Source organism: Mytilinidion resinicola (genome assembly GCF_010093595.1).
Source record: "Mytilinidion resinicola strain CBS 304.34 unplaced genomic scaffold BDZ99scaffold_11, whole genome shotgun sequence".
Taxonomy (NCBI): domain Eukaryota; kingdom Fungi; phylum Ascomycota; class Dothideomycetes; order Mytilinidiales; family Mytilinidiaceae; genus Mytilinidion; species Mytilinidion resinicola.
The window spans coordinates 1,124,726-1,149,520 of NW_022985447.1; the positions used below are offsets into that span (position 1 = coordinate 1,124,726).

A 24,795-nucleotide genomic window follows, 5' to 3' on the forward strand; every position below is an offset into this window, starting at 1 on the left:
GCCGCCCATAAGAGCGGCGTCCGGCCAGTATTATCCTTGAAGTCGACGTCAAACTTGCCTATCTCGAGCAGCAGCTTAACTACGACGTCGTGCCCTTTTCGCCCATAAGAGCGGCGTCCGGCCAGTATTATCCTTGAAGTCGACGTCAAACTTGCCTATCTCGAGCAGCAGCTTAACTACGACGTCGTGCCCTTTTCCTGCCGCCCGCGATAGCGGCGTCCGTCCGTCCTGATCCTTGAAATTGACGTCGACCTCGCCTGTTTCAAACAGGAAAGCGAGTAAAACTTTGTCACCATGCTCTGCTAAATATGAAGGTACTGTCCTCCTGTTTGAAAATTTGAAGTCCCGTTTAAATTTACCCTGTCTACCTTCATCCTGAAGGTACTGGCCATAGAGATTGTGAAGCCGTGTGCCCGGGGGCTGATTCAATATATGAGCCTGCAGAAACGTTATTACGGCTTCTTCACTCCCGGTCGCAAGGGCTGCGAACAAGGGAGGACCGTAACGCTCGTTTCCCACTTCAAGCCACGATAGGATAGATGGATGAACTTTGATGAGGTTTGACATGTTCCCTTCCGCCAAGACATACAAAAGACTCACCTCTTGTGTATGCCTGCGTACTTCGTTTTTTTTGAATAGATTGTCGAGCTTGATCCAATCGGCTAGCCGGAAGGTTTGAATGAAACCTTTTTGAGCGATACCACTTCCTGCTGCCACATCTGCATGGTATAGCACATTGCGTACGGCATAATCCAGGAAGGGGAATTCACTAGCAGCAGATTGGCGGTAGTCTACAGCTTCCCGCGATGAAGCTTTTGGAAGACTCTCGGGGAGCTTCAGGAGGGTGAAAGCGTCGATGTCCATGTAGTTGAGGCAGCACTTCTTCAACTGCTCATGACTTTGACCTTGGAAATTTATTCCAAGCGCAGGCCAAATGTTTCCAAGCCCGTTTTCTTTTAGGAGAAAGTCCTTTATTGATTCATGAATGAACCGGACTTTCTGACTTTTCGATTTCGTGATTTCGGCGAGTCCTTTAGAGGAATTGAGGATGAATCTTTCAATAACGTCTCTTGTGATCTCTTCATGATCCCACCTTGATAGGGTCTCGGGCTCAACTCCAGAAAGAATAGCAAAGTATAACTGCTCTGGACTTAACGGTTGCGTCGAGAAGAGAACCCACTGAACACATAAAACCAGCTCGTCTCTATTGTTGGAGTCGCGTGTCAGAATATCGTGGAACAGCTCGTGGAGGTCGCTAGGAATCTCATCGAGTCTTCGCCGAAGCGCATGTATGCGGCCAATGTCGTATTCTTTATTCAGTATCCCTACCACGAGAATAACCCACATGAAAATCCCCGACGCTTTCTCTTGAAGTTCTGTTCGGACTTGCTCAGCGGCCTTACTATGTCCAATCTTCAACTCGCTATCCAGGTAGTTGATTATATCCTGACTATGTCCTTCTTGTCCTTCCAGCACTAGATCCAAGCTTTTCCGGATTGTAATATGCGGATAGTGTCTGCTTGAAAAGCAGACTCGGAATTCGATACCGGCTGATATGGCGAGCTCGCTAACATGTTCCAAAAATGATAGCATGTCCCGGATCTGACGTTCCTCACATTCATCTAAGGCGTCGATAAAACATACCACAGAGGACTCTCCCAGACTTTGTATGGCTTGCTCAAACAGGGTTTTCAATGATTCGACGCTCCATTGGTGTTCGCTGGTGCTTGACTTTGAGAGGTCAAGCAAGTCAAAGACGCACTGAAGCGCTGGAATTCGTTCGAGGAGTTGCAGTAAGAGCGACTGATATGTTCCAACTGTTGACTTCTCCAGACCTTCGCCTAACGCATTGAAGAAGAATGAGATCATAATCCTATCCTTCATCATCTTGCGGGTATTGGCAAGGGCAAATTTGATCAATGTTGACTTTCCTGTTCCAGGCTTCCCTTTAATCCACAAGAAGCCGTGGTGCTTGTCCAGCTTAGCGGCATCGAGCCAGTTGACGTATTCGGGACTTTTTACCAGCCATTTACATGTCTTGGCGTGGGCATTCTTGATGGTCATTTGGCGCGCATCGATTTGGTCGAATCTCAAGGAATCCAATAACATCCTTTTTTGCTCTTGGTTGAGTGACAGCTTCTCTCCTCCCCTGGGCCGACTGGAGGCCGTATCTCTCTTCACAGGGTTCACTGACAAGATCTTGTTCGTGCGTGCCGCTGCCGTTGCCACTGCTCCATTGATCTGCCCCTGATGTTCAAACGTATTTGCGGGATTATTCGTAGCGGATACGGTGGAAGGATGTTCTTCGCCGAGGGTCCGCCTCGTCATCGCTAGCGCTTCGTTCTTTATCGCCGCTGCTTCATTGAGCTGCCCTTGGTTTTCGAGCGTATTTGCGAGGCTGTTCATAGCAGAGATTGTGGAAGGATGTCCTTCGCCGAGGATCTGCTTCCTCTTCTCTAGTACTTCCTTCTTCATCACCTCTGCTTCATTTAGCTGCCCCTGATGTCCAAGCATGTTTGCGAGGTTGTTCATAGCGGAGATTGTGGAAAGATGTTCTTCGCCGAGGGTCCGCCTCATCTTCGCGAACACTTCCTTCTTCATCGCCATTGCTTCATTGAGCTGCCCTTGATCCTCGAGTGTGTTTGCAAGGTTGTTTAAAGCAGAGATCGTGGAAGGATGTTCTTCGCCGAATATCCGCTTCCTCTCCTTTAGCATTTCCTTCTTCATCACCACTGCTTCATTTAGCTGCCCCTGATGTCCAAGCCTATTTGCAAGGTTATTTATAGCGGAGACCGTGGATGGATGTCCTCCGCCGAAGGTCCGCTTCCTCTTCCCTAGCACTTCCTTCGTCGCGAATGCTTCATCGAGCGAGCCTTGATTACCGCATGTGTGTGGGACGTTGTCCATAGAGAAGGTCGTGGAGGGTTGTTCTTCGCCGGGAATCTGCTTCCTTTTCGTAAGCATTTCCTTCGTTGCCGCTGCTTCATCGAACTGGACATAGTGGAAAGTACCCTATTTTGGCTTGTCTAGGAAGGGCAGTGAAAGTCGTCTGGTCGTCTTCTTAGAGCTGTGGAAACATTAGCTCAGCAGCCGTCAAAAGGTCGGTCGCAAGGGCTTAAGAATCCTATCGTTTGAGATTGAGAAGGTGGATGTGGACAATTACCGACCGTCCGCGTGAACAAGGATTGTCTTGGCGACCCTTGGCCTACTATACTAGATAGAGTTAGGTACTTATGCCACGAACCCACGTGCTGTTGGGTGTAGTGGAAGGCAATCTCATACAAGTCTCGTCGCTTTATTACTAATTTTTAACATGTGTAACACGATACAGGCTTCCACCACAGCAGGATGTCATCAAGAGTAAGCAATCAAACGGATCGAGATGGAGAGTGTTGAATGGATTGCAAATCACTGTGCGCACTAAGAAACCATCGAGCTCTTGTAGCACATCCCCATATCCAAGCTCCCAATTAACCCATAATTGAATGCCTGCCAAGGCCAGTCGAAAGGCAATATTGGCAGTACGGCTTTCCAGATTTAGGGTAACCCTTAGGCCAAATTTGCTCTTTGGCCTACGAAATTATCAATCTCCTATCCGAAGCCAGGAAAGTATGCAACGTACCTCCAGCAAAGTGATGAAATGCCGCAACAGCGCGCAGCTGTTGTTGAGCGAGGACGATGGTGTAAGTGGCGAGTGCAACATTGACAGTGTTGTAACCAATCGATACAACGGTATCGATTGTAGCCTCCCAGCGGCCTTTAGTCCCTTCAATGGGAAGGCAACGTTCGCTAGCTGCCGGGGTAGAGGTTGCCATTGCTTTGGTAGTTGGAGTTGAGCCTAATGTTGGCTTGTCTACGGCACTAGATATGCCAGTCTTTACAGCTGCAAGAATAAGAAATATAGCAGCGGGGCGCATGCTGAGGACAATTGAATGAGGAGGTAATATACTATACTGGAAAACTAATGGCAGAGGAAATAGAGCAAGTGGGCGAAGAGAAAACAGAGGTTATATATGTTCTATCCTCGCCATATGATTGACATTTATTATAGACATTGGAGGGCGAGCAGTGTCGGTAAGTATATACCTAAGCTAAAGATATTATATGCCACTACAAAGGCCTTACGTGCTAATGCGAAAATCGCGCTGTGAATGATGAAGAACAACGGAGCTACCTTCCCAGTATTATTGAATATTCTTCTCTATAGCATCGCAACTTCAATCCAGCACACGTCCACCATAACACTGTATAACTATTCGTTACTTGCTGTGTAAGTACTAACTGCTCTACTTGACGGAGTACGTATTCTTAGCCAGCTAGCCTACGGAGTATGGTACGGCTAGCTCAGCTACCTTGATATAGAACACGGTTCCTATACTTAGCCCACACAGTTCTACGGTACGGCTACGTAAGCCTCCACGCACACAGAGTATATATACGGCGTACGTAGCCTAGATAGATGCTCATCCAATACATCACTTACCTCGTTCAATGCATTGTTTCACCTCCATCCTCACTACTCAACACACCTATATAGTTTTTAGAATTAGTTACAGAAGTGTTGAGAGTGGAATGGTGCATTCGGCGGATCTTCGGGCATTCCTCAATTGACATTAATTAGCTTCTTCGTACATAGACGGAGCACAGGCCATTTTATGCCCAAGCAAAGCTGGCAGTTGAGTTTCGAGACAAAGTCTTACAAAGTCAATTGACATTCACCCGGTCAAAGTTTACCAGGCAAAACTCAAATGGCCTGCAGTCCCATAGCTTTTACTACCGATATCCTCGGAAAATTGTCGATTCTTCAGTAACTAAGTGGGGTTGTGCCATGCAAAACCAACAGTACCATTCTCCTAATGTTGGGTCGCTCTCGTCGCCTCAGCACTCTACCCAGCTTGATCGTAATCAAGATCAGCAGCAGGCTAGCAACAACCTCCAGTCCTCTCAGCACCAAGAGTCCATCTCGCCTGAAACCGGAAGATCGAGACAGTATTCCGCCCTAAACAAGGTCTCTGAGAACCCGCAGTTCAGCCACATCTTCCGCAAATACAACCCTAACCACATTCAGAGCGCGCTGGCGCTTTTCCGCGAGAAGGAGGATCTTCTTAGGCCCTTTGAGAAATTCTCTGACGTGGAAATGGATGGCATCGCAAGACTCTTGCGGAGCTGTCCCGAGAAGTTAGCTGCCGTGTTGGATATCTGGGCGGATCACAAATCATTCATCCATGAATTCAAGGACTACGAAGACGCTGATCTTCAAAATGTGTTTGAACAATCACGTATGTGCTTCTCACCAAGAAGAAAATATACCTAGGTATGCTAAAGGGAAGCCTAGACAATCGTATTAGGACATTGCCAAGCCCCATCATACTCCCTGCCAAACGCCTCCAAACACAACCGCTTTCCCGCGTTCAACATCCGTCACAAACATGTCTGGTTCTCGATATTTCTCCAACATCGTTACCACTATCCTCCACGGAAACACCAAAAGAAGCTAGCAATAGCGATCAGGTTCCTAGGTTCCGCTGCACTTATATTTGTGGCCGAACATTCAGAAGAGAAGGACATCGCAATAACCATGAGCTCACCCATCATGACGGCAAAAGGAAGATCGCCTGTCAACACACTGGATGCAAAGGCGAAGTTGGCACAGAACCCGCGTACATCGTCCATCATAACAGAAAACACAAACATTGTGATCTACAAGAGAGCTGTCGACATAGCGGCGAATATCTTCGCCCCCCCAAAACTGCCAGCTCCTGTGGCTATTGCGGGAAGTTGTTTGAAGGCGAATCAAATTTCAAAGATCGGGGTGATCACATCACGAGAGACCATCACACGCCAAAGGACCCAAAAGATCGTAAGACTGCAAGTGAATGGTCACGCAACGTCCAACTCGAAGGCAAGAACGGAGCAGAGGGCATGTTCTCGAGACAGGAGTTAGCCGGCTGGAAAGACTTCAAGAAAAAGCGAGCATGGTTGCGTTGCGTCTCCTCCAACTTTTCTTGGGAATGTGTCCCAGAAAAAAAATGGATAGACTTCCTTGAGACGATTGAGCATGGAGCTGTCATTGGCAATGGCACACACTGGGAATTTACGGACGATGTGGTACGGGTCATTTTCGAAGAGGCGTTCAAACTCGCTGTTCATCACGACCCAGGTGCAATGTCCTCGTACTATGCGAAGCGTGCCACACAATCTAACGTCGAGCCCTCAGGGTTTCTGTGTGCCACAAAAATGAGCTACGAAAGCGCTATGCAACAGCCTCCTAACTCAAGCAACGACGACTGTGGTGAAAGCAGCGACTTGAACAACAACTTGAATTCGGACCCCGCCCTACACCAATGGGAACCTGTTGACCACGAAGGTCAATGCAGCGACTTGGACAACAACTTGAGTTCGTACTCCGCACCACACCAATGGGAACCTATTGACCACGAAGGTCAATGCAGGAGCTGTGATATTGATACCACTAATCACCTCACTTGCTCGAAATGTAATGGCCGTTCTTGTGGAGACTGCTGGGCACACTATTTTTTTATCTGTAACGACGAATCAGATATTTAGTACAGTATCCTGCCGAAACAATCGTCTCAACTCGATGCTTTAGCATATGTGGGACTCTCTAATGTAATAGCTTCGTATTGCTAGAACTTGAAACGATATGCTGTAACCCAGTTCGTAAACAGATATTTGTCCTCCGTTCATTAATCTCGCTCCTCAGAGTCACAGGGTTCAGAAAGTCCTCTCTATTTCCTCACTTGCATGCATTCTCGGTAGCGCCAAAGATGATACAGGCTAGCGGCTAGTCTCTCTACGCTGCTCGCAGCATTCCCAACAGCGACTGCACTGCAGAATGTTCTACTTGGGTCTGTCACTACCTCTGGGCTGTCATGGGAAGCGGAGTCTGGGAATGCCTCTGGGATCGGTCGCAGAGCCGATCGTTCGAGCTTACAAATGGGCCTACTTAGGATTTGCTCGTGGTATTGGATTCAATGTGAGTACACACCGGTGGCAATGTCCAACAACTTCGTGAAGCGATCCGTCACAATCGTGCACTCGCTTCGTGCGGTCGAAGAGCCTGTTGAGTCTTCATGCGTGTCGTGAGCCTTGTGAATTGGTTCGTCTTTTTGGCGGCTAGAGTCCCATTGCGACATGTTATAGCCCTTTCGGAAATGAGCCGCGATATGGCGTGCCCGTTCATCCCAGGTAGGTAATATCTCCCCACAGAAGCCACAGTTCCAGTCCTGATCGGCGTAGTCTATCTCATGTTTCAAATAATTCGCGGTGACACCGTCCAATTGTGCGTTATGGACGCTGGTGAAATGTTGTGCAAGGTGATCCCTTCAGTAGAACGTGCGATCCTCCATGGACTTCGGCAAGCAATCAACCATCTCGGGATGATGGAGCTGATAGTGCTCAAGTCTAGGGTTCCTTTCCGGGAATAAGAGACATCTCAGTTCGTTTTTGTGAAGGTTGAGATTGGCGCCACCGCATACCCATTTTGATCTTGGCAGATGTTGACTTTCCTCATGTCTCTTCCAGGCTCTTTCATTCAGTTCCTTGGAGCAAAATGTGTATTGGAAACCTCTGGGCAATCTGTTGATTTGATTTGGGGGTGGGTATCTTGACAAAACGTTTGATGTAGCGCTAAAGCTAGCTCTAGATGCTGGGGACCGGGTTCCGAAGCTCATCGAGGAAACGGATATTCGGGACGCAGAACGTTTCGCAGCATTTACGACCTCCTCGTCTTCTGATGAAGAAGAAAGCCATTGTTCAACAGCACTCACCAATCGGCGCATCCGGTTATTGGTGAACCATCTGTCCACCTGCTGTGCTCGGATGCCGGCTTCATTCGCGAGTGCGACTTTTTCATGCGCGGAGGGATACGGATTATCTTTGTGAGTGTTGAGCTAAGTCTCGAGGATCGCAATTGATTTCAAGGGGAATTTTGACCGTCGGTAAGGCCGGCGTAGGCGATTGGGCTGCTCGGGTAGGGGCTCAATATCTTGCGCTATACCGAACAAGTCGGCTTCTGGTGCATCTGCACTCAATGGCTTTCCAGTGTTGGACGCGGCAGTGTAGATGAGATCAAGGGAGCTAGTCACCATCTTCTCCGGAGTGACAACACCTCCTGAAGAAATTCTGATCATCATGCCCCTGGTACCGCTTTTGAAATAATTCGAATCTCCATCTAACTTATTTTGCTCGGTCCAGAGTCCAGTTGTTGGCATCATGGAGGCACCTATGGGATCGTAACCAGAAAGGTTAGGGTGGTCCTGCGAACGCATTCCAGTGCAAGAGCTGCGGAGGCTTGAGCCCGGACGTTCCATGGGCAAATGGTCAGATGTGAAGCCAGTCATGATAACATCAGGAATGCCCTGGGAACAAGTCCAATCGTCGGGCTCAGCGGAGTCTGGCATTTCGTCGGACACAATCTAGCTTCGTGTCAGCGTGATCACATTGTTTTGGCACCACCCAGTCAAATTTATTTCCAGGATCGGGGACGCTGGATCCGAGTTCATAGAACGGTGCGTATTCGTCGAGACCGAGAGCTTCCGTGATCCCATCTCCAATCCCAGCGAACGCGATAGACTCAAAGTACGAGGGCTGATTGGGTTGGTTTTCAGACATGCCGATCAGATCCTCTACTGTCAAAGTGCAGGAACCGCTTAGAGTTTTACAGGAGAGATAATATAGATGATGGTAATGCTTTTGAGTAAGAACGAAGCGAGAAAAGGAGATAGTCTCAGAACTTCTCAAGGATAGATACGGTAAGGTATTTCTGTCGTCGCTGAAGAAAGTGGAAAGGAAGCATGGTGGTTAGGGGACTGGCAGTGAGGGATATACTCATGTGTCCTACAAAGGTAGCCTGGTGATCTTGAGGGCGAAGTTGAGTTGCAGTATGGTCCCTGTACCAGTGCACCAATCAACGCGCCCAGCTGCAGTGTAAGAGTGTACGAAGTATTACCACAGTGCCACAGATATGTCAGGTCTTTAGCTCTATTCATTACCAGTATCAAGGGGGCTTTGAGGGATTCTAGGATAGTCCCAAAGTTTGTTAATGAAGGTGCTTCTCTCAATCCGGCATCCGAAGATAGCTTTTTTAAAGCTTCATCAGGAAGCATTCAAAGCAACGCCCATTCCCACCTGTGAAGCCTCGACAGCCTATCCTAGGCTTTCAGACTTATAGAGCTGCGCCATGGCGTAGCAAGCTATCCAGACTAATTCCTTTCCATTTTGAAAGTGTCTGAAAGAAGTCACTTCCATCACTCATGTATTCTTCTCCCCAACATCCAACGCCACCAAAAACCGACCCACACAATTATACGCCGCCACCGTCGCCATAATCTCCACAACCTCCCTTTCCTTAAACAGGTTCTTCAACTCCCCAAACACCTCATCCTCCACCGCCACCCCTATCGTCATCTGGTCCGTATATGCCAGCACAGCAGCATGCTTCTCATCTAATGGCTCGGCGTGTCCCACGCCTGAACGTAATCTGTCCTCGCTCGTTATCTTCACTCTACTATCTTGGCTTGAACTCTCTTTCCGGGGGATGCTTACGCGCTTTATTCTTCAATGAGAGATGGATATACGACTTCTGACTCGTAATGAACGTGATGATCGCTATACGCGGACCATAGGATGCAGACTTCGCGGGACTCGGCGGACTTTTCAGTGGAGTCGCGAGTCTACTGGCATTGTGATACTGCTCTGGTGTCCAGTCGAATTTCCAGAGGAAGAAGATAAGGCCGAGGAGGAGAACCGTGGCGATTGTCGTGGCGTTGGGAACACCTCGGGGGAGCATTCTTGAGGAGGTACTCACTTCCTGGTTGCTTCAGACGATGTTCTCAAGATGAAATGATCAGGGTGAGCCACATTGGATGGTCGTTTTCGTGAAGTTGCGATGCGGACATGGATGGTTGTAAGGAGTCTCAGCTGGGTCCCGGCCAGAGTCCCGGCCTTCGGATAGGAACGTGGCGTTTATGGCGCGAGAGCGACCTGCATGGAAATCTGGAATCATAGACGGCATATGTATTCTTTACTCTAAGTTGATTGAACATGTCTCGCTATGCGGAAGGTGACGGTCTCAGATAAGAGCGAAGCGCCACCCACATGGCCTCGTTCTTGAAAATAACACGGAACTATCATTTTCTGTATGGAAGGCTTATATATTTTATGTAAGATAAACGCGCTTGAAAACCTGTGTTAGCTTGAGGCATCAGGGAAGGCTATATCACGTGACTAAGAGCATACCGAGATGGTTGGAGAGTTGGAGTTAGAACTATCCAAGACACGAAATGCTTCGAAGAAATCGAGCAGAAATGTGCACGAGACCTTTGCTTCTGCCAGGTTGTGCGGATGTCCAAGTAAGCTGCAAACTGCGTTCATACTTCTCGGTCAGGAGATACGAGGTAATTCTAGATTAGAACTAGGCGCCCGTTTGCCCCGCAGGTCCGAAACGGCATGAAGACACCACCTCAGCCGCATGACCGTTGCCTCTGGAACACCTTTGCCACGACACGTCTTGCAGCGAAGAATGAACCCTTCACCACAAACCCGATCGTCGAAAATCTGCGGTTGACCACCTTCGGTTCGCTCGATGGACCCGCCAGGGATAGGAGGTGCCACCGTGCTTGCCTGGTTAGCGAGGTATAGCGGCCTGCTCTGGCGGCCGACTAAGACCAACAAGCCAACAGAGAATGTGAATGGAGACCAGCCTCACCATTTGCGGTACGATGAAGAATCAAAGTTAAAGGCTGAGATCGAGTAAATGCCACTTTATCTGCAGCATAACTGCCAGCTAACATTGTGGTAATAGTATCTGTTTCGTTCATGGCGTTACAGGTGACTCTGAGTCAACCTGGACAGCACAGGATCCCACGTCTGGCAAGAAGACCTTCTGGCCCAAGGAACTCCTGGCTAAGCAAACGACTATTGACAGGACTTTTCCTCGGCCAAGGATCATGCTATACAGTTATGATGCAAACGTCAGCAGTGTGTGCTGGTTGACTGAAAGAACACTGTATCACCACGCAAGCCACTTGCTATCCGATCTTTCTGAAGCTCGTAAGGAATGCAAAGATCGGCCCCTTATTTTTGTTGCGCACAGTCTGGGTGGACTACTGGTGAAAAGCGCTCTTATCTTCAGTCGCAATGCGGATACACCTTCGTCGACTGACAACTCGTCTCCGACCGACATAAGAACGATATATGACGCCACGATTGGGATCGTGTCTTTTGGTACTCCGCAAACCTTTGCTGGCAATGAGCCTATATCGGATCTCATTTCTGGCTTATGTCGCCTGCCAGAATACCTGTGGTCAAATTGTTCCGCACGCAAGCCGAGATATGACGATATCGATGACATATGTTCAGACGAATCGGAGTGGATACAAGATCTGAAGTCATTCCGCAGACGATTAGATGAGTACAAAACGATTGCAGAGAGAATCCCCGAAGTCTTCTGCTTCGAGTCGAGCCGCGTGGAAAATGTGAGTACCTTTTGTGCACCTGACTAGCACAGCTAATGATTCAAGCGTGTTGCCACTCAGAAGATGGCCGTTCCACCGAAGCTCGGCTTTGTCAACAAACACTGCAAAGCGGTTTCTATCAAGCGAAACCACCTTGAACTCGCCAAATGTGCCGCCTTCGACCACCATGATTACAAGACTATCTCTGATTCTATCTTGAAATTTTACAACTGCCGATTGGAAAGAAAAAATAGTGACATTTCCGAAGTCGCAGGTTAGTTTTCGAAGATACTTGAGGCTAAAGCTAAACACTGTTGATTCTGACGATTTCCGCAGTATCAACACCCGTCAGCGTTCGTGACCTTGGCTTTACTGTGAAACCACACTTACCACAGCGACCGCCTAAATTTGTGTCAGGAGGGTCTGAACACACTCGTGATGATTATCTTGATAAGCTTGGGAATCGATTATCAACCGATCGAATTGCTATTATTACGGGGCAGCCCGGATATGGCAAAACAACGCTAGCCCTCCAGTACGCATACAGACAGTTAGATCTTGATCGAAAAGACCCTAAGAAACCAACCTCAATATTTTGGATTAGCGCCGAAAGCAAACTGTCTCTTGAAGTCAGCTTCTTGTACATCGCCTATCAGCTCGACAAGCATTACGACGGACAATGGCCTGATGAAACAGGCCACGACAAAGTGATTCATGCTATGCGCAACGTTCGCTTGGACAAAAATGGCCTTCCAAAGCGAGATGAGGATCGAGATTTCACAATTCACGCGGTAATAGACTGGCTTTCTTACCCGGAGAATAAGAAATGGCTCCTCATTTACGACGACGTTGATGACGAGGAAGCTCCATACTTCAAAAAGTTTCTCCCGCGAGCCTTTCATCCTCCTAACAAACCAACGCGAGGTCAGATTGTTTTGATCACAAGGAGCGCGAACAAAATATCGCCTGAGCCCAGTAAAAACCACATCGAGCTGGACAGGCCCCGACAAGATTCCCGGGGGCAGAATGATACCCAAGGGCCCGACCGGCCATTCAACGATGCAAATGCTGGGCATGCAAAGGTTACCAAGACTGGGATTTCCAGAAACTTCGTCAAACGATCTAGTGCTTCATTCTTTGGTCTCAATCCACCAAATAGCGGGCCTCCGAAAGCACTAATACGCTCTCTCACTCAGCCAATAGAAGTAAACAAATTCAACCGCGAAGAATCGAAGGCTTTGATTGAAACACTATCTAAGTCTCGTTCGGAAAGCGGTCCAGAGAGTAAGTGACATGCCCTTTATCGAAAATAGAACTAACAGATTGTAGAGATAGGAGAACAAGCGATCAACAACATTGCAAACCAACTTTCGGATGTTCCTCTGGACCTGTATTATGCAGGAACATACCTTTCGTCAACAGATGTCCCTGAAGTTGCCCAAAATGAGCTTTCGAATGTCGTTTTTGAAGAATTTCCTGCAGAGCACGCTGAATGGTTTAATACATGTGCCATGTTGGGTCGGGACTCAATACCGATGTGCCTACAATTCCAACCTCCCATAAAACAGGACGAGCTTTTCTTGTGGGTGAAGTATCTCCAAGCTCGGGGCTGGACATTCTTGGATCAAATCTCCGAGTCAGTCGAGAGTCCTTGGGATCGTCCGCGTAGCCTTGAGTCATTCAGAATACCTTCAGATCGTCAGCGTCAGAGACGACAATACTTGGGGGGCCATGTTCTTGACCACGAATACGCAAGCAAAGCATGCAATGCAGTTGCCGCCACGGTGAAATATCTACGAATTACCAAAGATGAGAATCAAATCACGCGCTCGGGGTACGAGCAACTGCTCATCAGGCATGTCGACGAGTGTTTAACGCATCTTGTAAAGTACGGGAGTCTAATAAAGTGCGATTGGGACATTCTAGCCGATCTCTGCGAGCGACACGGCTTGTTTGTCGAGTCCGCAGACTTCTATCGGGTCGCCAAGGACCAAGAATTTGACGATGAGAATACGACCAGACAGTCATCATCAAGACAGCTCTCAATCAGGCAATCATCTGAACGGTTGACCGTCGATAACGACGGAGTATCTGATGCACAAAGCTCAAAGTCAGCGAAGATGTGGAACAACCCTCAAGAAGATGTGCAGGCGGAGCAATCACACTTGACCAACAAAACAAATGAGACCAAGGGAAGTAGAAAGTTACAGAGTGAACTGGGGCTCATTCGCGTGCAACTTCAGCTCAGTCAATTTCATGAGCTGGACACACGTTGTCAGGACGTTATTCGACAAGTGAAAGAAAGACGCGAAAGGAGGTATTTCGACCTTTGGACTGGCGCTCTCGAGCTGTTGGTCAAGATTAAGGTGGCTCAGGGAAAGTGGTATGAGGCAATTGCAACCAGCCGAACACTTATCGACACTCTCGAAGAGAAATTTGGACCCACGGCAGCCGAAACCGTCAGAGCGCTTGATCAATTAGCCCAGATGCATTTCCACCAAGGAGACTACGAAGGAGCAGAGCCACTACTCAAGCAAGTCCGAAGGATATACGAAGGAAACCTTGGTGAAACACATCCAAGGACTGTCGCTATTGACGACATTCTCGCCAGAACGTACAAAGAACAGGGAGACATCGAAAGGGCTTGTGACTTATATCTCCAAGTACTTGAAGCTCGGACACGTCAGTTGGGCGAGGACCATATCGAGACCGCAAGGGTAAAAGAGAACTTAGCTAGCGTTTACGATATGATGGAGAGCTACAAGCCCGCTGATATGATGTACAAGTCAGCAATCTATGCGGCAGAAATTTTTGGAGGAAATGAAGAAAACAATGTAGAGCTCAGAAGAATGAAAGAGGGATGGGAGACGCTGAGACAAGCAAGGAAGCTGAGAAAACCTTCTTGATGAGATGTTTTATTTAATGTCCGCTTCTATAGTCAGAACATTAGATTTCGTGCTCGTGAGAATGGACTTGAAGGGCGTGGTGACTTAGTTTCGTGGACCTCCGATTGTATGCTTAGATTCTAAGAAAAACATTGGATTTTACTAAAGAATGGTTTCGCTGATTGACTGACAGTATTGCGTCTTCTAGCATAACGAGGCCCCGATGGCGGAAAAGCAGATGACGATGAGTAGAACGAACTGTCAGAGACTCAGAGCGGAAGATTGACTTCTATTGTGTAACGATGACTCTATTTCGAAGACTGTGCACAGCTATATTATTTAAAGGTCGCTGACAGCTCACTATTGTTGTTGTAGGGAATCATCATGACTGTAGGCCTCACCCATTTTTTTCCAATGGCCCCGTCTGCGAACGAGTTTGGAAGACTTGTTCTCCATTCATTCTCCAGCAATCCTCCAATAGTTATCACGAAGAATCTTCCCTCCATTTGTCCTGCGACTTGTCTAATTCGGTTCAAAACCTTTTCCTGTCGTTTTGACTTGTCCTCGACAAGCGACTGGATGTCTTCAATCACAAGCATGCTCTTGACTTCAGGCTGCTTCCGTCCCTGAACGTTGTCAGCTTGATACCAGCACCACTCCGCCTGATCCTTCCTGGGTTTGCCGGATCTCTTTCTAAATTTGGCATCGTATCTGGTTATCTTTCTCTCTTTCAAGGATTCGCTGAGTTTGAGCATCTCTTTGACACTGAGGACCACAGCCTCAGCGACGAAATTTGTTTCGACCCAAATTCGGACCATTGTTCGGACTAGGTTCTTGATGCTTGACAGTCCATGCAATGCGTTTTTGTGGGGAGGATGTAAGTAGATGGATAGGTTCTCATCCTTTCTGAGTTGGTATTCGATGTCGAGGGCCTCAAGAGTGATGCCTGGGACGTTGAATTGTTTTGCGCTGCAAACATGGCTCTCTATCTTCTTGAAATTTCGATGAACGTTATACATGGGATAGCGTTCCGCTTGGGTGCAGCGCCACATATCGCGATTGGAGGAAATGAAGGCGCAAAAGATGGCGATAATTCGGGGGATGCACTCTAAAAGCATCAAAAACAGCAAACGAAACGAGGGTGCGGGGTCCTCTCCCACTTGGATGTCTGGATAAATGGACCAATTCCAGTGAACATAGTGATCATCTCTTTCTTCATCACCTTGTCTTCTCAGATTTTTGCGTAACGCATGTCGACCTTCTGCTGCTGCCTTGTTGAGACTCCCATTAAGCAGAAGGGACATGTAAAAAGTAGGGTAATATATCTTGGCTGGTGTTACTTCTAGCCGGTAACTGGTCGCGGCGATACAATCCACGTATTGGTTCAGAAACACGCGGATCATTTGGATGCCCAGTTCTCCCGTGAGGCTACTTTCATTACAAGCATTCACCACAAGCGCTTTTGTCCGATCGTGAAGCGTATCCGCAAGCTCCGTGGCCGAGACATAAGGCTCACTGAATGGCGCCTGGGTGAAAACCAAATGGGGTTTCTCTGCAGAGCTAGAGCACACCCAATCAGATAACATCTCGTGAGAATTTCGAAGTACACATACCAACCGTCGCCTTGGTGCACTGGCACCTTCATCGTTCCATGCATGTCGACATGTATAATGTCAAATTTCTCCGCTGCTCCATTGGTCGGATTCATCTCCTCCGCTGCTCCATTGGGCGGATTCAAATAGGTGGTGAGTTCGTTGAATGTTGCCGGCCTGAGAATATCGAGCTGCACAGTTCTATTGCACCCGATTTCCTCCAAATGTTGCATGACTTGCATGAGTGAGCGTTGTACCATATCCGGCGGTGCCTTCTCGTTGTACGTCCATTTGGTCTTGGAGGAATGTGTCTTGCTGATATCCCGAGCAACTATGAGAAGGATTCGAATGGGTCCGTCCTTGAGGAGCCCCCTGGTCCAGTTGCCGCGTTGAAAGGGACAATCTGGCGGAGCAATCGTGCGAGTGACAGTGACACGCTCTGGCTTTCTTCTCTTCCAGAATCCGGGATGTTCCAACAACTCCCAGACCAGATTGTGGACGCTCTTTTCGTCGTCATCATTGGTTTTATGGTCCTCAATGATGAGGATGTCGATGCTCTTGTGTTGACGTTCTTCATGGTCCGAATCCAGTCTTGTCTGCTCAACAAGATCTAAGCCGTAGTTTTCCAAAACGACTTTGGCGTTCTCGATATCGTTACGTTCTTGCTCAGTCCGATCCTTTTCCGCAATTTTGAAAGACCCATCAGCAAGGAATTTGAAGCAGCCCTCATACTCTTTGGAGTTAAAACGGTCTAAAAGTTCTACTGACTCTTCATCATGGATCCTCTGGCCGTTGTAGGTTATCTTGATGTCCCAAGCTCTTTTCCCATTGCGAGCTTCAAGTACTCGAACCACTTCGATTTTAATTAGTGCGGTGTCGTCGTTGTCCACGACGGTTTCGGCACTCCTAAATGAAAACCTCCGGGGCAGAGCCAGCCGTGGCAAGGCCCCGTGAGACAGCATGGAAATACGCCCAGGAGAAAACGCAGCTGCTCGCCAACTCAAACACCGGGAATGATCGACGTGAGAACGTGGAACTGCGCCCAGTCCTGTGATGAAAAACAGCAAAGCCGGCGAAATTGAGGACACTTCACAAAGGCCAACGGTCCTTGAACGACATGCTGCGGCTGAAGGCTGAAGGCTAAAAGCACGGAGGCGGGAGGAAGCGCGGGGGTTGAGGGCGGCCGGGAGGGCCTCGAATGGCGAGTCCCGCCTCCACAGATTGCAAGGAATTACAGCTGATGTGCGGGGCAGCTTTTGGCGCCTGCAATGTCTGCATTATGGCGGTTTCGGAGGAGGCTAGACCTGGTCTTCTGTTGCCAACGCTGCATGAGGCGCGAATTGTCGCAAAAAGGGATCCATGTTCGTTTTGGGGGGCGGCAGTGTTGGTACCATTGGCTTATACATGCGGCTCTGCGTGAAATTTGTGAGGGGATCGAAGAAAAAGCAAAGATTCGGCCGAGGCAGCCTGACTGGGGTGCCAGCCAGAGCTGAGAGTGCCAGACAGGCTTGCAGTTACGGAGAGAGCCTGACGTATAAAGTTAAAGCCGTGTCCGAGATCCTACCAACGAGGATTGTTGACATTACTGAAGGCCTTGCGCGCTCGAACAGCCTTATTCTAGTCTCTCATCTCTGCGCTCCGTTTGTCCACGCCCTGATAGTTGCGAGAATGACAACGACTAGCAGTAGAGGACCTCTTGACAATGGAGGACCTTATGACAAAGAGTTCTTCGTTTTCAAGAAACCAATGGTCGCCGAAGGTAGAGAGCTGAACTACCTTGGTGTTGCTTTTGAGAGCCCTCAAAAAGGTTCCAGCGGCAGATTTACCCCAAAGGGACCAGGACAGGCACAACCTCCTGCAGTAATCCCGACCAACAACGCGCAGGGAAGAAAGTACGGAAGTCCCTGCCCGTGGCCAAAAGACCTTCTCACTACTCCGGGAAATACACTCTACCCCAACGAGGCAACCGAGGCCATTGGCGTCGAAAAGATTCTTCAGAACGTCATCGGTAACGACACCAAGACCACGTTACTCGACACTATTGCCTTCGCTTTAAATGTCCATAAAGATGACCTCGACACAACTGTCATACCAATCATGCGGCGTTGGACAATGGAGGATCCAGAGAATGCTATCGAAGATCTGCTCCCCAATATCGAGTATCGACTACGCTTGATCGATTTACTTGATCATCTGCCAGAGCTAGCCCGCGGAAAACCAAAGATTCTGTACATTGCGACAAACTTGATTGCTTGCAGTGGGCTTTCGCTCGCCCGCGTTGAGGAATTGGACGTGCAGCTGAAGGTTGAGGGCGGTGATCCGACCGATACGGTCAACTTGAAGTTGGGTACAAGCGTGTACAAGGTCAAGAACAGCACCTTGAAGGGAAAGTATCAATCGGACGTGGTAATGTGCATGTCGTACCGAAAAGTGGCCTACATGCGCTTGAAGGAGGGGGATTCCCCGTACTCCTCTCCATGGTGGCAATTCTGGGCAAAGCGATATGACGCAAAAGTGCTCGACCTAGCACACCGGTACGAAGACGAAGACGGTACCAAACACTATTTCTGGATTGACCATCACGATGCAGAGGGTCAGGTACCGGCTTTCATGGGCTCGAACGGAAATCAGACAACGGAAGACATGGGCACATCTGCTAGCGAGTTAAAGCAGAACGCAACAGAGAATTGCGACGGCAAACAGGGAATGCAGCAAGAAACAGGGATCTTTGAAGACGCCACGATCTACAAAGGCCCCGGTGACTTTAGTCACAACGACTTCGGGTTACCCCGAGGTTTCTTTGACGATGGCATTGATCCTAATCAGGAAACTGAATGAGATTGGCATCGGATGGGGAGACGTGAGCAGTTATGACAACGAGAACTGGAATGCAAGGGCTTCTTGATGGTGAAATTTTGAACAAGTCTGACGCTTTTGTATGTTGCGATTTCTGTGGGCTACAGTATAATGTTCTAATATACCCTTGTAATGTCTTTGCAATCTTCTATCGGCTCTGATTGCAGACGGCATGCAGGGTGTTGAAAATGGGAAAGCCCCGCGTTACGTTGGTGTTGAGAATTGGGGCCTCTGGGTGCCCAGGTACAAGTGGAGAAGCTTACCTAGGCCCAGGACTACGCGGCACCAGCCTTGGCATGATCTTGAATTGAATATTCTAAAAGACCCGAGCCAATCAAGGAGCAGGAATCCCCATCTATCTGTATCGATAAACGACAGTCTGCCTTCCCTGGGGCATACTAAGATGGTACCGTATGAGCGGAGTGTCCCGGAGCCCGATTTTGCTAGTGTGTCTAGCGTGGAGCGGCTGGTCCAATAAGGAGCCGAGTCTTAAGAATTCTCTTACAGGGGGTTCGCGATGTTATTAGTATTCGCAAGCTCATACTAGAAAACTGCATCTTCCGACCTCAACACACACATGCATCAGCTTCAGGCCTCGTCACTCTATGATTTTGTTACATGTAAGCCTAGTTCTACTGTGTCCATAATTGGCTCTAAAGAGAGACCCACCGAATAACTGTGTGTCACAACGAACTGAAGCACCCATATTCTGCTTCACTTCAGTGTGCTCTCAAACGACTCGACGCCGGGTTTTGTAAATGTCCGGAAAAGAAGAGGAAAAAGGAAGTCCGAACCAGCTGAGATAACCCTCGCTCCGTCTCGCTCCTCGGCTTCGCGTTCCAACCACCCGAACTGACAAATCTACGCCGTCTACGTACTAGTATCGCGTTTTTAAGTAACCTGGAACAACTCTTATTTCTCTGACCCTTGTGCGGCACCGGCATCCTAGACTAGCTCTCTCGTAGTCTCATCAGGAAACATTCAGAGCCAGGCTCCTTTCCACTCTATCTTGTATTTGAAAGGCCCAAAAAGGCACCCTAGAGGCTAAAGTCTCACAGTCACTTCCCTCACTCATGCATTCTTCTCCCCAACATCCAACGCCACCAAAAACCGACTCACACAGTTATATGCCGCCACCGTCGCCGTAATCTCCACAACCTCCCTCTCCTCAAACAGCCTCTTCAATTCCCCAAACACCCCATCCTCCACCGCCACCCCTATCGTCATCTGATCCGTATACGCCAGCACAGTAGCATGCTTCTCATCTAATGGCCCAGCGTATCCCACGCCTGCTTCCCCACCCCCTCCTCTTGGGGCAGGAGGCGCATTTTTGATGTATTGCATGATTTCCTCTGTGATCCCCGGACATTCTCGAAGTAATGGTGCGTGATGCTCCCATTCGTACCACGCTTTATTCAGCACAGCAACGCGGCAGATGGCGGTTTCGCGGATGGAGGCGGGGATTGTGGTGCGGGTACGAATGGCGCCGAGGAAGGAGTTCCTGACGACGGCGGAGTTAGATTCGAATGGCGTACAATGATGACTCATGACTGAGGCGGGTTTGGGGTAGGTATTGAAAGGTAATGGTGAGTGGCGAAGCTCACCAGCCATCTGCCACAGGCGGCGAGTGTAGCAGGGCACGATCTAGCTCTAGCAGGCCCCTCTCGCCCCGACGTTTCTGGACGCGTTCGAGGATTGCTTGGTCGGTGGGATCGGTGAAGTGGGGAGGGTTGGGAACGTAGGGCAGACGCATGGTGAGGGTTTAGCTATGTATTGAGTAATATATAATTGTTTAAATTAGAATCCAAGAGTAGTATAAGCTTCTCGAGAAAGAGGAGAGATGAGAGTAGGAATATGCAGTGGTCTACGAGGAAACTAGAAAATCTACGAGTTTGGGGCCATCGATGAGGTTTTAAGATAGGCCCGATGGGGTCCTGGAAGACAGCTATGATTGGGCGAGTAACTTCGAGAGTTATAGTGGTTAGCGCGGATTGGAAGAGTGATGTAGGGGTGGAGGGGTACCACAGTTGACGATTTTTCTGGTAACTACAGGGATCCTCATCATGTAGCGTATCTGGCACGTGCCTGGGTACTTTGAACAACTATCCGTTCCAGAGTTCGTTATAAGATAACATATGTATCGTTTAGTATTATAGCAGTAGCTTAGATAATTCTAAAGCGCGAAATGCTTCATGCTCATAAATACAGTTTCGGCAGGGGTTGTCAAGTCATGATGCGTTTGTTATTTCCGAAAGTAGTAATACAATGAACGTGGCCGATTAACGTAGATACAAGCTTCAACGTCGAAAAATTGGGGGACTCAAATCTAGCCTACTCATCGCCCAGCCCTTTGCGATCCTACTCATCGCCCTCCCCTTCGCCAGCCCATTCGTCGCCAACCCACTCGACCGTTACTTTGTCAAATGCGGACAGTAACAGAGAATCATAAACCTCGTCAGCCCTATCCCACTCAAGTCAGGTATGCATCCCCTCAAACCTCCCCTCGAACCTCCGCAGCTCGCCTCACCTTTTACTTACTGTAGCCTTAGTCCACGCCTCCGCCTACAGCATGTAAAACAACAACATCCTTGGTTCCTAATACAATGTCAGACACGTTCATTAACGACTTTGCTGGAGATGCTCTGCCTTGGCGACCAGGACTTTCCTCTCGATCTCCTGAATAAACTCCGCGACTTTCTAACGTGGTTAGATACCACCAACTCTCCGCACTTGCAGAGGAACCTGACTACCGTGGAGTCAAGGTTTTATAAGGTGCCTCTACCTTTTCGACAACAGTTTGCGGAGCTTGTATGGGCCGTTGAGGCGAGCAATGGCCAAACATCGATATCCATCGTCAATGATCTGTACTGGTCGATGAGCTCGCTTTGGGACACCACCGCATCGCAGTCTTCAGCAGTTAACATTGCAACAGCGAGGTATGCCGGCATACATCCATCTATCAGGGAAGCCTTTGCCACTTTTCTCGGTGGCATGGTCGATGTCCATGGTCGCGACGGTCGAAAATTCATACCGCCTGAGGGGGATCCGGAATCTCACCTGTGTATTATAGGCAGCTATTGTCCGGACTACACGGCGGCCACTGGAGACATGGAATATGCCTGCGCACCGGGCTCACTATCAACCGACCTAGTGGGCGCGAAGCTTGGATAGGACTGCAATCTGTCTTCGCCGTGGGGAGTCTTTTCGGCATTGGGGGGGTACGTTCCTCTTGGAGACGGTGTGGGAAAGGTTGAAATACCCTGGCAATCTGAGCCGGGGCCAGAAGCGTATGACGCTCTGCCGCTTGCTGTCCGTAATGCGCACTTTAACTTTGCTCGAGAAATGTTGGACCAATCCTCGGCATCTATCGTGATTCTATGGGGGAGAAAAACAACTACATGGGTTCTTCAGACGTACCCGGAGGCCATCGTCCTGCACCTAAACTATTCGATCTCCCCTCTTCAGGGCTCGGCGTTTGCATATTTATTGGTCAAGGATCAACGTACGCGCCTCGTCTTCCCGACTCTTCATCCGCAGAGATGGGTCCAATGGTCAGCACGACGCGGTCCAGCGACGACGGTCATTGCAGAGGCTCAATGGGACATAGCAGGGCGATTGACGGGGGTAAAGATGGTACCTCGAGTTATTGCAGGTCTGTCACGCTATATAGGGGCGACAGGGGAGAAGAAGGCAGCGGTGACAGGAAAGGGGAGAAGAAGGCAGCCGATTCCAAGCGCCGGGGCTTAGGCCGAAAGGCGAGGGCTGAGAGACAGGCCGAGGTTCTTGCTGCCCTACCGGAAGGAAAAAGGGAGGCGAAGGCAGCGGAATCCAAGCGCCGCAGTGAAGGTCAATAGGCGAGCCATAAGAGACCAGCCGACGCTCTTGCCGCCCTACCGGGGGAAGAAAGGGAGGCGAAGAAGGCGGCGGAAACCAAGCGCCGTAGCGAAGCTGGGAAGTTGGATATTAAACGAAAAGCTGACGCTCTTGCTGCTCTATCAGTGGAGGATGACAATGCGAAGAGAGCAGCGGAAATCAAGCGCCGCAGCGAAGGTCAGAAGGCGAGCTATAAGAGAAGAGCTGACGCTCTCGCTGCCCTGCCGGAGGAAGAAAGGGAGGCGGAGAAGGCAGCGATTTTCAAGCGCCACAGCGAAGCTAGGAAGTTGGGTATTAAAAGAAAGCTGACGCTACCGCCGCCCTGCCGGAGGAGGAAAGGGAGGAGGAAAGGGAGGAGGTGGAGGAAGCAGACATCAAGCGCTTCAACGAAGCAAGGAAGGTGGGTATTAAGAAAAGCTGAAGGTCTTACTATATTGCTGGAGGAGGAAAGAGAGGCGAAGAAAGCAGCAATGTGCAATATATAAAGCGAAGCTAGTAAGGCGAGTGCTAAGAAAAAGGGTAAAGCTCTCGCCGCATTGCCGGAGGAAAGGCAGGCAAAGGAAGCAGCAAAGTTCAAAAGACTCAGTAAAGTCTAAAAGGCAAATGCTCTGAGAATGGCCGACTCTCTTAATGCGTTGCCGGACGAGGAGAGAGTCGAATCCACCATTCTCGACCGTGAAAGTGTATCCACAAGTGCAACCATACGACGTGTCTCGTGATTACCTCACTTGTGATCTCAGTCTGCGCTGCCAGAATTTTCCACTTGGTTTATAAAATTCTGGCGGTCATAGTTACACCGAGAAACAGAAGGGATATAGAGGCGGGTAGGTCGATAAGCGCATGGAGACAAGACAGGATCGCTGAGAGGAGCTCGTACCCAAGGGCTCATTATCCTCAAAGAGACATCTGGTGGTCATGAGACGTTCGATGTGGACTTCGTCGATGTAGCTCTAGACCACGGCCGCAGGAGTGTTCGAGCCCCGTTCCAGGGATAACAGACAGCCCCAATGGTCCGAGTCTCTCCTCCCGACAGACTAATCTCTACATCAGCAATATCTTTTCGAAGATAGCTCGGTGGATCCAACCCGAGGTAGTTCTCCACGGCCTCTACGCCCGCCTGACTGAGTCCAAAGAGAACTAGGCCATTGAGTTGCTTCGTTTGGTTACTTGATGGCACCAGGGTCGTGTTATACGCATGCTCGATCTCATACGCTTCGTATCCTCGAATGATGCCAGGAGTCATCAACTCTGCTATCTGCCGAGGATCGTCGTGCTCAAGGACCATACTGAGGACCCACGGGAACATGACGGAGCCAAAGAGGAATATTGGAGGCTCGGAGAGGGCAACGAAGCCGCGGAGGTCATAAGCAGTGAATCGATTAGTCTGAGCTCGTTGGAGTAGGACAGGTAGCGAGTTATTTGAGTCTTCTGTAGGTTGTGCGGGTGACGGAGACCGACTAGCGGTACTCGCAGGCCCCTCAGACTGCTGCTGTGAAGGGTTGTTTTGAGGACTCATTGCTGCAAGCCATGGAAGAGCACGAATGTGGTAGAGACAATAAAATCATGATAGCAAAGACGCACACGCTGTTGACAGTTAGAGAGGCCATGGTGAATGGTAGAGACAGCGGATGTCTACGTTGCTGGCAGAGCTAGGGCTTCTACAGTTCATCCACGATGAAGATTATCATCAAGTTGTAGTAATAAGAATAGGTGAAGTAGTCCCACAGGAGCAATAGCTAGGAAAGAGTGGTTTGAAAAGGGAATTGCAGAATGTGAATTGCTAGATATACAGGATGGAAGCCGCAGAGTCGACATGGCTTTCCAGATCGGCCCTGACCGAATAAGACAGTCTGACATCTTGGCAGCTTTTTTGTTGAAAGAGTGCGCTTGCCAGTGGGTGCGCTAGTGGGATATCCAAGGGAAAGAATTTCAATCCATGGCTAATAGATCGCGTCCTGCGTGCAGAATCATGTTGTTATGCCGAAAATGTACCTTGATGAAATGACAACTTCAACAATAAGTCCGATCTGGCTGTAGTCATAGAAATGAATGATCTCAAAACTCGCGTTCGTTTCGTCAAACCTTCCAGAAATTGTTCTGAGACTCGTCGAC

At 49.1% G+C, this 24,795-nt stretch overlaps 14 protein-coding genes across 14 annotated transcripts in view; 5 read left to right on the top strand and 9 right to left on the bottom strand.

The window, feature by feature from the left end:
- The window catches only part of BDZ99DRAFT_445047 (uncharacterized protein), a gene marked incomplete at both ends in the record, with an annotated part of 2,870 nt that extends 542 nt beyond the window's left edge, over positions 1-2,328 (bottom strand). Inside the window, 2 exons of the mRNA XM_033717909.1 lie at positions 55-62; positions 87-2,328. Of these exons, the coding sequence (XP_033576034.1) occupies positions 55-62; positions 87-2,328 (2,250 nt within the window). The remainder of the gene's footprint in view (positions 1-54; positions 63-86) is intronic.
- A 63-nt stretch (positions 2,329-2,391) lies between these two features.
- BDZ99DRAFT_389406 (uncharacterized protein) lies at positions 2,392-2,907 on the bottom strand (the record flags this gene model as incomplete). Its single annotated transcript, XM_033715635.1, has 1 exon — positions 2,392-2,907. A coding segment is annotated over one exon (516 nt), but the record flags the coding sequence as incomplete, so codon positions are not given.
- A 642-nt stretch (positions 2,908-3,549) lies between these two features.
- BDZ99DRAFT_521537 (uncharacterized protein) lies at positions 3,550-3,917 on the bottom strand (the record flags this gene model as incomplete). The annotated part of the gene is made up of 2 exons (XM_033725635.1): positions 3,550-3,572; positions 3,623-3,917. 2 exons carry the CDS (start codon positions 3,915-3,917, stop codon positions 3,550-3,552), a joined length of 318 nt encoding a protein of 105 aa, XP_033576036.1.
- A 796-nt stretch (positions 3,918-4,713) lies between these two features.
- BDZ99DRAFT_44970 (uncharacterized protein) lies at positions 4,714-6,727 on the top strand. The gene is made up of 3 exons (XM_033718132.1): positions 4,714-5,279; positions 5,336-6,108; positions 6,161-6,727. The coding sequence occupies exons 1-3, from the start codon at positions 4,829-4,831 to the stop codon at positions 6,239-6,241; spliced, it is 1,305 nt and encodes a 434-aa protein (XP_033576037.1). The 5' UTR covers positions 4,714-4,828; the 3' UTR covers positions 6,242-6,727.
- A 1,186-nt stretch (positions 6,728-7,913) lies between these two features.
- On the bottom strand, positions 7,914-8,634 carry BDZ99DRAFT_521539 (uncharacterized protein; the record flags this gene model as incomplete). The annotated part of the gene is made up of 2 exons (XM_033725636.1): positions 7,914-8,438; positions 8,476-8,634. 2 exons carry the CDS (start codon positions 8,632-8,634, stop codon positions 7,914-7,916), a joined length of 684 nt encoding a protein of 227 aa, XP_033576038.1.
- A 639-nt stretch (positions 8,635-9,273) lies between these two features.
- On the bottom strand, positions 9,274-9,453 carry BDZ99DRAFT_389294 (uncharacterized protein; the record flags this gene model as incomplete). Its single annotated transcript, XM_033715625.1, has 1 exon — positions 9,274-9,453. A coding segment is annotated over one exon (180 nt), but the record flags the coding sequence as incomplete, so codon positions are not given.
- BDZ99DRAFT_45126 (uncharacterized protein) lies at positions 9,343-10,284 on the bottom strand. Its single transcript, XM_033718203.1, has 3 exons — positions 10,261-10,284; positions 9,883-10,198; positions 9,343-9,828 (listed from the first exon to the last, which is right to left on the bottom strand). The coding sequence occupies exons 2-3, from the start codon at positions 10,034-10,036 to the stop codon at positions 9,530-9,532; spliced, it is 453 nt and encodes a 150-aa protein (XP_033576040.1). The 5' UTR covers positions 10,037-10,198; positions 10,261-10,284; the 3' UTR covers positions 9,343-9,529.
- A 354-nt stretch (positions 10,285-10,638) lies between these two features.
- BDZ99DRAFT_45061 (uncharacterized protein) lies at positions 10,639-14,573 on the top strand. The gene is made up of 8 exons (XM_033718175.1): positions 10,639-10,656; positions 10,719-10,773; positions 10,826-10,893; positions 10,949-11,498; positions 11,559-11,751; positions 11,814-12,761; positions 12,813-14,489; positions 14,556-14,573. The coding sequence occupies exons 4-7, from the start codon at positions 10,971-10,973 to the stop codon at positions 14,381-14,383; spliced, it is 3,240 nt and encodes a 1,079-aa protein (XP_033576041.1). The 5' UTR covers positions 10,639-10,656; positions 10,719-10,773; positions 10,826-10,893; positions 10,949-10,970; the 3' UTR covers positions 14,384-14,489; positions 14,556-14,573.
- BDZ99DRAFT_44990 (uncharacterized protein) lies at positions 14,538-16,104 on the bottom strand. The gene has a single exon (XM_033718138.1). The coding sequence runs from the start codon at positions 15,946-15,948 to the stop codon at positions 14,698-14,700; it is 1,251 nt and encodes a 416-aa protein (XP_033576042.1). The 5' UTR covers positions 15,949-16,104; the 3' UTR covers positions 14,538-14,697.
- An 832-nt stretch (positions 16,105-16,936) lies between these two features.
- On the top strand, positions 16,937-18,887 carry BDZ99DRAFT_44992 (uncharacterized protein). Its single transcript, XM_033718139.1, has 2 exons — positions 16,937-17,155; positions 17,208-18,887. The coding sequence occupies exon 2, from the start codon at positions 17,314-17,316 to the stop codon at positions 18,790-18,792; it is 1,479 nt and encodes a 492-aa protein (XP_033576043.1). The 5' UTR covers positions 16,937-17,155; positions 17,208-17,313; the 3' UTR covers positions 18,793-18,887.
- Positions 18,888-19,386: 499 nt separating this feature from the next.
- BDZ99DRAFT_463899 (4-carboxymuconolactone decarboxylase-like protein) lies at positions 19,387-20,815 on the bottom strand. Its single transcript, XM_033720172.1, has 2 exons — positions 20,415-20,815; positions 19,387-20,311 (listed from the first exon to the last, which is right to left on the bottom strand). Exons 1-2 carry the CDS (start codon positions 20,561-20,563, stop codon positions 19,882-19,884), a joined length of 579 nt encoding a protein of 192 aa, XP_033576044.1. The 5' UTR covers positions 20,564-20,815; the 3' UTR covers positions 19,387-19,881.
- Positions 20,816-21,040: 225 nt separating this feature from the next.
- On the top strand, positions 21,041-22,019 carry BDZ99DRAFT_463900 (uncharacterized protein). The gene has a single exon (XM_033720173.1). It carries the CDS (start codon positions 21,292-21,294, stop codon positions 21,979-21,981), a length of 690 nt encoding a protein of 229 aa, XP_033576045.1. The 5' UTR covers positions 21,041-21,291; the 3' UTR covers positions 21,982-22,019.
- Positions 22,020-22,187: 168 nt separating this feature from the next.
- BDZ99DRAFT_521546 (uncharacterized protein) lies at positions 22,188-22,664 on the top strand (the record flags this gene model as incomplete). The annotated part of the gene is made up of 1 exon (XM_033725637.1): positions 22,188-22,664. The coding sequence occupies one exon, from the start codon at positions 22,188-22,190 to the stop codon at positions 22,662-22,664; it is 477 nt and encodes a 158-aa protein (XP_033576046.1).
- A 932-nt stretch (positions 22,665-23,596) lies between these two features.
- Positions 23,597-24,199, bottom strand: BDZ99DRAFT_499402 (uncharacterized protein; the record flags this gene model as incomplete). Its single annotated transcript, XM_033723654.1, has 1 exon — positions 23,597-24,199. The coding sequence occupies one exon, from the start codon at positions 24,197-24,199 to the stop codon at positions 23,597-23,599; it is 603 nt and encodes a 200-aa protein (XP_033576047.1).
- Between the last annotated feature and the right edge of the window lie 596 nt (positions 24,200-24,795).